Source organism: Vicugna pacos, chromosome 5, assembly GCF_048564905.1.
Source record: "Vicugna pacos chromosome 5, VicPac4, whole genome shotgun sequence".
NCBI lineage: Eukaryota > Metazoa > Chordata > Mammalia > Artiodactyla > Camelidae > Vicugna > Vicugna pacos.
In genome coordinates this window covers 73,220,978-73,233,848 of record NC_132991.1, presented here as the reverse complement: position 1 = coordinate 73,233,848, position 12,871 = coordinate 73,220,978, and the positions used below count along the sequence as shown (strand labels likewise).

General features: G+C 34.0%; 1 protein-coding gene across 7 annotated transcripts in view; it reads left to right on the top strand.

Moving 5' to 3' along the window:
* Positions 1 to 12,871, top strand: part of CCDC150 (coiled-coil domain containing 150) — a 62,287-nt gene that overhangs the window by 13,230 nt on the left and 36,186 nt on the right. For all 7 annotated transcript variants that reach the window (XR_012072829.1, XM_072961533.1, XM_072961532.1 and 4 more), the window contains 8 exons: positions 1,088 to 1,204; positions 2,254 to 2,383; positions 5,183 to 5,226; positions 6,344 to 6,436; positions 7,996 to 8,103; positions 9,914 to 10,038; positions 10,296 to 10,473; positions 11,020 to 11,088. Coding sequence is in view for 6 of the 7 variants with exons in the window: in XM_072961533.1 (XP_072817634.1) it covers positions 1,088 to 1,204; positions 2,254 to 2,383; positions 5,183 to 5,226; positions 6,344 to 6,436; positions 7,996 to 8,103; positions 9,914 to 10,038; positions 10,296 to 10,473; positions 11,020 to 11,088 (864 nt within the window). In the remaining variant the exon portion in view is untranslated. The remainder of the gene's footprint in view (positions 1 to 1,087; positions 1,205 to 2,253; positions 2,384 to 5,182; positions 5,227 to 6,343; positions 6,437 to 7,995; positions 8,104 to 9,913; positions 10,039 to 10,295; positions 10,474 to 11,019; positions 11,089 to 12,871) is intronic.

Sequence of the window (12,871 nt, the reverse complement as noted above, 5' to 3'; positions counted from 1 at the left end):
CAGAACATTATTTAGAATAGTGAAAAACTGGAAATACCCAAACGTTCAGCATTAGGGGTATGATTAAGAAAATCATAGAACATTTCTAAAATGAGGTATCTTTTAACAGTTTCATGCCAGCACATTCTTCATCTTTTTTCAATTTTTAAAAAGTTTAAAAATCTTTAAATGTCATCCTTTGAGAAAACATAAAATATGTATGTACAATGTAGAGAAGTGTTATAAAGTGTGCCTTATGTCATCTTTAATGAGGTTTAAACATAGAATTTCTTTCAATTTAACATCACTTTATAAAAGGAATAGCATATTTTAATACCCATTTAAGTTGAAAAGGATTTCTTTACCTCATGATAAAAGAAACTCTTAACCTTCTTTATATTTTTATCTGACTCATTTTATAGTCATTTATTGGTAGAAATAAGGACAGTGTACCCAAATTCCTGAGTATCAGTTTTGTCTGCTACTTAACAATTACTTCATTATTTGTTTTGACCTTTAAATTCTGATACAAAATTGAAACAGCTTTCAGAGGAAAGTTTATAATACTGAGGGATAAAAAATAGAGATAGATAGATAAAGAAATCAAAATATAGAAAAATAAGAATTAAAAAATAAAGTCAGAAAATACATATACTAAGATGTATTAGCATTTTTCAGACTTTTTTTTTGGCAGCAATCCATTGTATGACATATTTTACACTGCAACATTATACACACATACATATGCACAAACATTTCGTCAAGCAGTACTTACCCTTCCTTCCTTACTATTTGCTATATGCACTGATATTTTCTATTCTTTTTTTTTTTCCTTTTTCAAGTGCTGCTTGCAATTTACTAATGAGTCTTGACCCACAATTTGGAAAACAGACTTATACTTAAGGAAGTGAGGGTAACAAATTTGACTCTGCATTTCTTACAATGTTACCCATTAGGGAGAAACAAAGGCATGTTTCTGAGTAGTCATAAATGAATGAAGAATGGGGGTGAGAGGGCATGTCTGGTAAACTTTTCATGGTGACTTTGATCTTTATTAAACTGCTGTGAAGTTCCCTTGGTCTCATCTAACTGCAGTGTTGCTCTGTAGCTAAGGAGACAGCTGTCTCAGGAGAAGCACCTAAGGGAATCTCTTGAGAAATCCGGATCAGCCATGCTACTCAAAATACAAGAAATGGGATCAACAGTGGAGGTGGAACGGAAGCAGGTAGAGAGATTGTCTCTCCTTGTTTATGTTGAGAAAGTGAAGCCAAAAGAGAAAAGCTGATGTTTTACCTATAAACCTATAGTTTCACTGAGTTCCTCCAGATTTATAAAATTCTTTGCTTTTCTTTATTAATCTTCTGTTAATATTCTTACTACAATTTTTAAAATTTTAGTGCAGAATAAGAAAGGACTCTAATGCCATTCAGTCCAACAGTCTGAATTTATGAATAAGGGAGCTAAGGACAGAGAGGTTATTTTGCCTCAGGCTTTAGAGAGGTGAACTCTTCGCTCCTGGGAAGGAATCCTTCCCCCTGCACCATACAATCTCTGTTTCAAGAATTGATTTTGGAGGGCATTGCCCTAATCTCATGTTATAGGTATGTGACATGGGTAGAAAAGAAAGATTAAGCTGAGGTAACATTTGCAGCAAAGAACACCAATAAGTAAAATAATCAGGAATGCATTTTTACTACTGTTTTCAATTCTCCTTATTTATTTTAGCTTAATATTTTTGTCTTCATCAAAGTTGTTATTTGAAGTACCTACATGTAATTTAGAATATTTAAATTCTAAGTATCTAAGGCAATTAGTAGTTTCAAATCCTAATATCTGTAATTAGATCACATAATCTTTATTATTTTAACCAATGCTGTCCTTTACAGTGGAATTATTAAAAGGATTCTACTTAAGGAATTTGCAGATGATCCTTTATTTCTATAGCTTATACTTCCAGTGTAGTAGCCACTAGTCACATGTGACTATTTAAGTTTAAATTAGTTAAAATTAAATAAAACTAAAGATTCAGTTCCTAACTCACTCTGACCACATTTCGAGTGCTCAGCAGTCACCTGTGGCTGGTGACTGCTGTGTTGAAGAGTGCACAGAAAGTTCCTCTGGATCTCTGTTGAGATCTTTAACTGGAACATATAAACTCCCCTTCTTCCTCCAGTAACATTAATATTGGAAAAATCTGCCTTACACATGTGCTGTAAGGTAATCTATTAGAAATCTTTACCTTACAGAAAAGGAGTTTTTCTTACACAATTTCAGGTGCAAATTTTGCAGCAAAACTGCATTGCCCTACGCAGTTCTATTCAGACCACCCAAGAAGTCCTGGCCCAGGAACAACAACAAAAAGGGGAGTTGGAGACTGCTACCTCACAGCTCAAGTCTGATCTAGGTATGAAAATAGATGCTAGAAATTACACTTTGTTAGTCTTTTGAGATTTCATGCAAAAGCTCTGAAGGTGCCAAATGCTCGAAGTGGCCAGTGTTAACTGATACTTCCTACAGACCTGAATATAAAAAATTGCTGACTTCCCTTCTATCTGGCACTGAGACAAAAAAGAGAATGTTGGTAATAAAATAGGATTTTACCCTCTTAATTATAAACTAATTATTTAGATTTTTTTCAGGTTTATTTAAATGTTTGTAGACTTTGGAACATTTGGATTCTAGAACTCTAGACTGAATATTGGTAATAGAATGCTAATAAGGAATTGAGACCATGGGTCCTTGCTCACCTACTGATTCTAACCATTTGTCATGTCAAACTATCTCTCCATTCGTCAGGTTATCAATCTATTTTGGTTAACTTGTATTTGTAGAAACCGATGGTTGTAGGGTACCATTAGAGAGAGTTTAGATTAACTCGTCATTTTACAGATAAGTAAATGTCTGTTTAAAAAAAAAAAAAGTCCTTAAAGGTGATTGAGTAGGAAATGGAAGAGTCTAGACTTGATCCCAGGCTGTTCAGAGTTGTGCTTCTTCCAATCCAACAGTCCTTATCAGTCTACTATTTGTTAATGCATACTTGTAAAGCAGTTTTCAGTTAGATCTCATCATAGAGATCACACAGAGTTACAGTGCAGTACCTCACACGTGAATAACACTTCAGGGTTTACATAGAACTTTCACATAAATTATCTCCTGTAAAAAACAAAACTATCTGCACTTCCCAAAGTTACAAAATGAATAAATGGCGAAGTGAGGCCTGAACCTGGATCTTCTAACTTGGACCCAGTGTTCTTGCCAGTATGGCTTCTCTGCTCTGTGACTGTAATGGGGGCAAGGGGATACCAAAAGGGAAATGAAAATTATGAAGGAAAAAAAAAAGCATGGAGCAAAGAGTAATTCGTTCAATGTTTTGACTTACTGCTTTTATCAGAAAGTACTTATTTTCCTTATAGTTGTTGAGTAGTGAATTAGTCTGTGAAGTTCTCACTGATAATGCCCCAAGATAATTCTCTGTCTTCCTGTGATTGCATGCCTCCAAAAATACACATTATGTTTTATGGTACTGACACATTATCCCATTTGAGCCTTAAAACAAACTTGGGAGAAAGATAAGAAAATATACCCCATTCTACCGAAGAATAAAAAGATCTGTATCAAAGGACCCACAGTAAATAGGATAGCTGGGACTAAAACACAGATCTTTCTGTGATAATTAATTGTCCTTCTGACTAAGTGGTTTTTTGAAATGTTACTTTCTTAAAGGATTAATGCTGTATTTTTTAATTTATAATAACATATGGAAGACTATTACAAAATTAAGGTTAGAACAGCAGTAATTCAGACTAACATGAGGAAAAAGAAGCCTGTCTAAATACCAACTGTATGCTTCATATTGAATAAGAGATTCTTTACATGCATGCAATTTTATTAAAGTACAAATAGTTATTCTAAGTAGATTAATAAAAGGAATGCCTTTAGATATTTGCTTCAATGAATTTTAAAATGCAATTGTTTATTAACAATTGTTTATTGTATTTATTAGCAATAAGCATATGCATATATGCATATATATATATATATATATACACACACACACACTAAAGCGATTAAACTGTTCTAAATAAACACTCCCCTTTCATTCTTTCTTTGATTAGTGGAATTTTCAAATAGATCATATAATTTATCTTTTTGATCCTTCACATGTTTTAAATTAGAATTTATTTAAAATGAGTCTTGAACTCATGTTCAAGAAGTACAGTTTTTCTGAGTATATCATAACATAAAATGTGAGGTTTTTGTGTGTCTTATAATTTTCTGGCTTTAGAATATTTAGTGAAACAAAACTGATAGATCTTTATGAATTTCCTAGGAAGCCAAAAACATTAGTCTCAGAAAAGTTTGTATCTTTTGGCTACTAGTATACAGTGACAAACTGTTCCCCTATTTCTGTCTTTGGTTTAATTTCCCTGTGTACACATACTCTCTGAGCGGTTTTAAATCTTTTTTTCCTGCCATGTCATCCTCTTGAGCTCCAGACGGTGTCTTACTGCCAACTAAACATCTGCCTTTGGATGCCTTGCAGGAACCTCAAAACACACGATGAAAGCCTGAGTGCCACAGTCACTCTCACTCATCTGCCCCCAGACCTGCTCCTCGCCCCCAGTTCCCTGCTGAGTCAAAGTCCGCCATCCACCCCACTGTCCAGGTCTGCACACTAGGTATTTCCCTTGGCTCATCCGTTGCCTTTACCCACCAGTCAGCCACCAAGTCCTGACAGTTCTCCCAGCTTGCTTTTCACAAGTCTTTTTCTTCTGCATCCCTATGGTCATTACCTTGGAGCCTGTTCTCATCGTTTTACACTTTGGTTACTGCAACAGCTACTAAACTGGTCTCCCTGTCTTTATCGAGCCTCTGTTAGAGTAATCTCTCTAGCAAAAGGCTTTTGATTGTGTGCCTCCCCAGCTTGAAATCCCTTAGAAACCCATCATCATCTGTGCGTGGAGTAAGATGTGACCTCGTTTACCATTGCATGTGACCGTGGACTAGTTTCTTGATAATTCAGTGATTTAGTTTACGGTCTATGAAAATATAATAGGAATACTTGTGTTCCCCTTATTTTTGAAAAATAGAGGCTAGAAAAAAAATTTTTTTAAATCAAATCTCAGGAAAAAAAAATTCCGTGTAATTTCAATGTAGTTGGAGTAAGTTATTATCATAGTTACGTGGACTTTTTTGTTTTTAGTTTCTAGAGATGACCTCATTTCCAAGTTGGTTGAAGAAAATAAGGTAAGTTTTGAGGTTTAGTTTACTGAGGTGTTCTTTCTTCTCTTCTATATTCCCTCACTCATGTTGATTTACAGTCCTTCTTAGTCTCCTAAAATCTTTATTAAAAAAAGTTTCAGTGTAAATGAGTTGTATATTCAGAACTGTTGTCAACTGGATATTAGGAAATAAATCACTTCATACAGATTATTATAGTTTGAAAAAGATGAATTGGCAAAAATGAGACTTATTTGTATTTTATACCTATTGCAAATGAAATGTTAAAGTAACTTTTTTATGAAATGTAAGAAATTTAACTATTTTTGGTGATGGTTGCACAACAAGTTGAATGTATGTGCTTAATACCACTGAACTTAAACTTAACCCTTAAATATTTTTAAGTGAACTGTATGCTTAAGGATAGTTAAAATGATAAATTTTGTTGTGTATTTTACCACACTTAAAATAAAAATAAATATTACTACTTTTATATCTTAATACATTTCTAAATCAGTCTCATGGTGTAGATGTTATGTGATGTTTACTTTTCCTGAGATACTTCTGGAAAAATAGAAGACTGGTTCCTTCCCTATTTGTACCTGTCAGGTACAACCCAGCACACAGCTCACATCCTTATCATCTTTCTCTCATCTCAGAGAACATTTGTTTTCACAGACCAAAGGTACTTTCTTCTGTTCTACCCCCCGGGTATTCCTTGATGATAATATCTTCACCTGTTTTAATTTTAAAAGATCCTTGAATGTGTTTCTTTGAAATCACAAGATCTTGCTCATTGGAAGAAATGTGTATATAAAATAAGCTAACAAATATTTCATCTTAGTAGAACCTTTTTGAAATAAGGATGTGAGGTAAATATCTAGGTTATGGTTTTAGGCAAATTCTGGAACCCCAATATAAGACTATTTTTAATAGTTTTGATAAATAATTTTTAAATAAAGAGAATTTTGGGAGTTGAAGATATCAAAAAATTTTTTTTAATTCTTTGTAAGACACTTACCTATGTATATCATTAGAACCTGAACTGGTACTGGCCACAATAGAATTAAGTATTTTGATAGAGACACATGTAATAGCTCTTATGTGTAGAAAAAGAGAGATTCTTTTTTTTTTTCTCCTATAGAATTTGCAGGTGTCTTTCAACAAAGAACATGAAGAAAATGCATATTTGAGATCTGAAATAATATCCCTTCATGAAGCATCAGAAAAAGCACAAGTAAATCTTCTCGTTCATCTAGTGTTTAGATGTTAATTTTGTTCAATTAAAGAACCAAGATTAATCCTAGTTACATAAATTCATACCATTGCCATCATCCAAAATTTTTATTTCCATAAGATTTATTTCACTTATAAAACATCATCAAATTAATCACATTTCCCGTTTCACTCTCTTAAGTTCCCGTGACACATAGGTATATGGGATATACTGCTAAGTCATGTGCTAGTTCGCACTCTGCCTTTGTTTGCTTTCCAATTTACTCATTAAATATATATCTTTATATATGCTTCCCTAAGAACTTCTATTTCGAGGGCTATGTCTTACACTTTCTTTGTATCTTCTATAGCAAAGCACAGTAGGAACCTAATAAACACTTGCTGGATTTTGAAGTTAAATGTAATCATTTTCTGTGATATAGTGATTCCCAAATTCAGCTGATGTTTAATGTATATGCATGTATATGGATAAGAGTCACCAAATATGCAGGCAGCTGTGTTATTTCTCATAATAATTCAATGAAATACTATTGATCACTTAAAAAAATGTTTTGTTAGTACAATTTGATTACTTCAGTGTTAGGATCATAGTGTTGCTATGCTCTCTTTATGATTAAAAAAATACAAAATGTGTCCTTTCATAAAGTAATAACAGTAACTACTTCTACTCTTACTATAAGTAATAGTTGGCATTTACTGAACCCATTCTACATTCTAGGCACAATTCTAAGCACCTTGTGTTACTAACGAATTGTAATTCTCTCAATAACACTGCTATAGAAACTCTTATTATTGCCATTTTAAAGATAAGACAGTTGATACACAGAGAGGTTTAATAACATAGCTAGTAAGTTACAGGGTTGCAGTTTTAGCCCAGGCAATTTCACTCCAAAGAAAATTAGCTATTTCTTTTCAAGGAGCAAGGGTTCTCTGTTTTACCCCCAAGTATTAAAGTGCCCCAGAATGTGTTCCTAACTACTGTGCTGTACATACCACTTATGATACTGACCAGATAATCTTATACATTTCTTTCTTGTTACTATTTTTTGAGTGTTTTTTCTATTAATCCTCCAGAGTTGTTTGCCCCATCCTTAAAATGGCAGTCATCTTTATTTTGCTTTTATGAATATTATAATTGGTGATGAAGGAGCTTAGATATTTTGTGTTATCAGCCAAACAATTCTGAAAGCTCATCATCTAATTTTGGGAATGGATTTCTATAATATTGACCATGAATCTACTGTGTAAGTTTCATTCTGTAGATGTCTTGCTCTAATTGACCAGCATTCAAAATTGTGAGGAGTAGAAGACTGGCAAACTGCCAAATTCTTCAGTTGCTCCACCAAATCAACAAATTTCCCTTTTAATTTAGAATTATTTAGGGTGGTGGCTCCAGACATTTGAAAGTATTTTATAATTAGTGAAATATCAATTGAGATTAGGTTAAATCAACTAAGTTCACATATATAGTGAAATACTATGAGATCATTAAAAATAATGATACATAAGTAAAAATTATTTATTGGAGAGATCTATGATTTGCTATATATATTGTCTTAGGTTGTGAATGACCAGCTAACTAGAAAATGTTCAGAGCTGAACAGCATGCTTCAGACTGTTAGAATGGAAAATACCAGAATCATTGCTGACCATCAAGCCATTCTTCAGGTATTCATATTTAACACTAGTTAATTTCTGGGAGAGTCAGCAGGAAGCCTCCTTAGCTAAGAGGTCAGGAAACATAAATAACAAACTGGGTAAATAAAATATTCTAGCAATTAATTTCCGTGATTTTTCTGAATTATTTTATTTTTTGATTAGTTGTTTTCAGATTTCATCAGAGGAGTCATTTGGCCTTACGCTCAGTGCTTTCTTGATGGTTTCTTCTCAGATAACATTACTTTAGGAAAAGAAATTACCTGTCCCAGTATTGACAGAATTATGGAGAATACTTATGACTGATCCTAGGTATTTACTTTTCCCCAGACACCTGTGCTGTTCTATTTTGCTTGTGCCATTCCCTCTGATGAGAATGGTCGTTACTTCATTTTCAACTATTTGAAATTCTAGTCATTCTTTAAAAGTTACACTCATCAAGAAGTTTGATCACTCCAACCAGAAAGGATAAATTTTGTCTTTCAATTTCTACTCTAGACACTAAACAAACAGACTGTAATAATGAAGCTCTCATTTTTTTTTCAGCATACTTATTATATACCAAGCGAGGTGCTAAGGATTTTACATACATTACCACCTGTAATCCTAGCATCTGTTATATAAAGGGATGTTTGTTATCCTCATTTTACAGATAAGAAAAATAAGGTTTAGAGAAGTTAATCAGCTTACCCAAAATCACCTAGCTAGTAAGGAGTGGAGCTAGAGTCAGTGGTTTTAATCATGTTATGCTGCCTCTCTATTCTGCGTTCTGTGGTAGTAATTTATGTACATGGCTCATTTCCTGTATTACATTGTGAACTTCCTGAGACGTTGTCTTATATATCTTGGTTGTTACCCATATTGCTAAGCATATTTTGCACATAACAGGTACTCAATAAGTATTTTCATTAATTCAACAAATATTTAGTGTTTACTCCGTTGGAAGTATGATGCTAGATCTAGATAGAATTATGGCAGTGAACAAGACAAAATCTCTACTTTCATGGAACTTACAATTTAGTAGACTGAATAATGTGTCTTATGTATATAACACTTTCACAAACATTTTAAAACTTTGGAATAAGACACAAATGAGATCTCATTTTACTAAGTGTGAAGGTGTGAAGGTTTGCTTTAAATCAAATATTGTTCAAATAAAAGTGCTTTAAAATATGTTGGCAAAAGTAACTGTTGATATGTACTATATTTACAAAAGCTTTATAAACTGTAGGTAGGGAAGGTGTGTATAAAAATGCTATGTTTTGATAATTTCAAAATGGTGAGCCAGAGAAAATTAATTGTGCAAAACAGTTATAGCACTTATGCTGTAACAGTATCTGAGTGCAATTTCAGATGCTGTCGAAAGAATTTAAACTGTGATTGCCCCTGGAGAGTGGAATTATTTGGAAGAGGTGGGGGAAGATAGAAGTGGAGTGATTTTTCACTTTATATACATTGATATTATTTTACTTTTTAAAATATAGTATCATATTGAAATTTTAAAGTACCCAAAATATACTTAATATAGTTTTATATCTTAAAAATTTGTTCATGTTAGGAGTTTAATAAATTTTGCAGCAAACTAAGTAAATAATGCATCTTGATTATTGACTGGAAGAGCTATAAAATGATAGAATTGTGGCCAAGTCAGGGTAGGGACAAAGAGAGAGCTGGACATTAAATTTTTTAAAAGAGTTTTACTTACATAAATAAAATTTGTCTTTTGTAAGCTAATTCAGTATCCTTGATCAGTTATTTAGAATTAATACCCTATCAAGAGACTTCTGGCATCTCAACTTTTAATATTACTTCTAACACTCAGGAAGAACAGAAAATGATGACACAGACATTTCAAGAACAAAACTTACTGCTAGATGCAGCCCATGCCAGTATCACAAGTGAGCTACAGACTGTTCAGAATGAGAAAACACAACTCCAAGTGCATCTGTAAGTAAATTGTGGGCAACTTCTGCATCTTTTGTTTTTGCATTTGTCTTCCTTATCTTCAATGAAAACATTTAATACTAGATTTGCTGGGCCAGCCACAAAAATCAAATAAAGCCTCTGCCCTTAAGAAACTAGTTTTGTTAGAACTTTTTTGTAACTGCTCTTAGGCGAGAGGTATGTTTTATAAGGACATTTAGCCTTTCTGTTAAAGAAGAACTCTCACTTAGCTTTCGTATCTCCTTGTTCTCTTCCTGCAGAGACCATTTAATCCTTGAGCATAACCAGTGTATCCAGAAAGCACAGGATATTGAGAAGAGGACAGCTGTGCAAAAAGAGCTGCTGGAATCAACAATCACAAGATTGCGAGGTGAACTGGAAGCATCAATGCAAGAGAAGAAGTCTCTGCTAGATGAGAAAGACAGACTTCAGAGAGAGGTAGGTAGAGGCAGATTTATGTTACCTCTTGGTTGTGACCTTGTTTTAAAATTGTATTTTAAGTGCAAAAGAGAAGAAATACAACCCTGATGCAGTTGTCTGAGTTACCCATTAAAGAAATCTTTAGGTGGCTAATCTGTGTCTTTTAGCACATGCATAGTCTGTGCCAAATAGACCCTTATACAGCGTTAGTGAATGTTAACAGTTCACACATCCTCATGTTAGTTAAGGGGTCATATTTTTTAAAATCGATTTCCCCTGTAGGAGTGGGACAGTGTAAGGGAAACAATGTAAGGGGAAACAGCCCTGTCTTCCTAGTTAGGAAAGAACCAGTAGAGTCTGACATGCAGACGTGTCTTTCTAATTTCAGGGCTATTTGTGAAGTCTGCTCTGCCTCAGAGACTCCCCGAGTGGCCCCTTTTCTGAGAGGATGTGCTATCTCTGCAGTGTAGGTATTAATTGACATGCAGGGTATGTCTGCTATAATAGAGTCTGTAAGCTATTTTAAAACTGACCCATTTCTTCTTTTTACTCCTTTTTGGGCAGGTTACTAAAACAGAGAAAGAAATAGCACAAGAAAAATGCAATTTGGAAAAGGAATTAGCTAAAACCAAGGTATTCTACTTTTTTGTTGTGTCATTGTATCTTATTTCCTTCTGTTTTGCTGCCTCCTGTATCAGCTTATCTTACTGAGGAGATAGGTTATTTTGTTGAAGACCAACATGCAGGAGAAAAGAGAAGCCACAAAGTTGGATACAGCTCAGAGCACTCCAGTCACTTCAGCATAAGGCTGCTTCTGGGGAATGTTTGCTTGTTGAGCATCTGGTATTTGCCAGTGAATCATCACTGCCTCTGACCCCCGTGTTCACCAAGTAGTTTAGCCAGGACGTCCCCTGAGTGTGAGCTCATGGGCCTGTGGGAGGCAAAGGGATGATTTCTGACAATGCTGTTTAAAAAAGAAAAACAAACAAAAATAATTTAGGCTTCCTAACATGTTAACACTTGCCACTTTATTTGCAAGGTTCCCTTTTCTGGGTTCTATGAAGGTAGAATAGCTAGAGAAACAAATACAATCCTTTAAAAATGAAACAAAATTTTTTAAAACATTATTGTTTGCGTTTCAAAATTTGAAGAGAGTAAATATGATGTATCACTGTCATGTACAGAATGTATGTGGAGCATCAAGGACTACTAACCCGCCCCATGCAACAAACCCAGCAACAGTTGTCGCATGAAATTGTCGAGCCTTGACTGTTTCTTGGCTTCTGGCTCAACTAAATAGCATATGTATTACCACATGTGGGGACTTTTAACTTAAGAAAAGCAGAGAGAAGAAAAGCTAAATTCTGAGCCCAAGCTCAAAGACAGTTCACCAAGCCGGCAGGCACCTTCTGTGATTCAGTCCACTCATATCTAGTGATTTGAATACAGTCCACCCTAAAAATCTTCAAAGCTGAATTCCCATGGATTGATATATGCTTCATATATGCTTTTTAAAATTTAGAAAATTGATGGATAATATTAAATTCATTAATACTTTTTGCTTGAAAATATTTCATGGCTAAGGCAAATGCCATTTGTGATTAAAACATGGCATTATTATTTTGCTTATCTGATTTCCTTTATCTTAATGTAGACTAAGGGTATGTTCATGGGGCTGAAAGATACTTGTTCGTTAGAGAGGTTGTATTAGGCCAAATGATAATGCTTATACAGAGTACATTTTTGTCCAACTTGATATTTTTTACATGTGTTTTCATTATAAAGCTATGTTTTCTTAAAGTAATGCTTGTTGTTATAATTTACAGAGTGAAATTCACCCTTTTTTTAGTGTACCACTCTATGAGCTTTGATGAACACAAGCATGTAACCACCACCACAATCAAAATACAACATTTTTATCACCCCAGAAAGTTCCCTTGTGCCTTTTCATACTCAACCCCTTCCTTTGTCCCCATCCCCTGGCAACCACTGGTCTGTTTTCTATCCCTATAGTTATATCTTTTCCAGAGTATCATATAAATGGAATCATATAATATGTAGCATTTTAAGTCTGGCTTCTTTTATTTCACATAAAGCATCTGAGGTTTGAGATTCATCCATGTTGCATGTATCAGTAGTTTATGTTCCATCATATAGATAGATCACAGTTTCTTTACTTGTTTGCCAATTGAAGAACATTTGGGTTGTTACTAGATTTTGGCAATTATGAAAAAAGCCTGTATAAATATTCATATTTAAGTATATATTTTCGTTTCTCTTGGATAAATATCAGGAGATAGATTTCTGGACCATACAGAATAAATGTTCAACTATTTTCCAAAGGATGTATGCCGTCTTGCATTCCTGTTAGTAATATATGAGTTCCAGTCTCTCCAGATTCTCACCAGCACTTGGT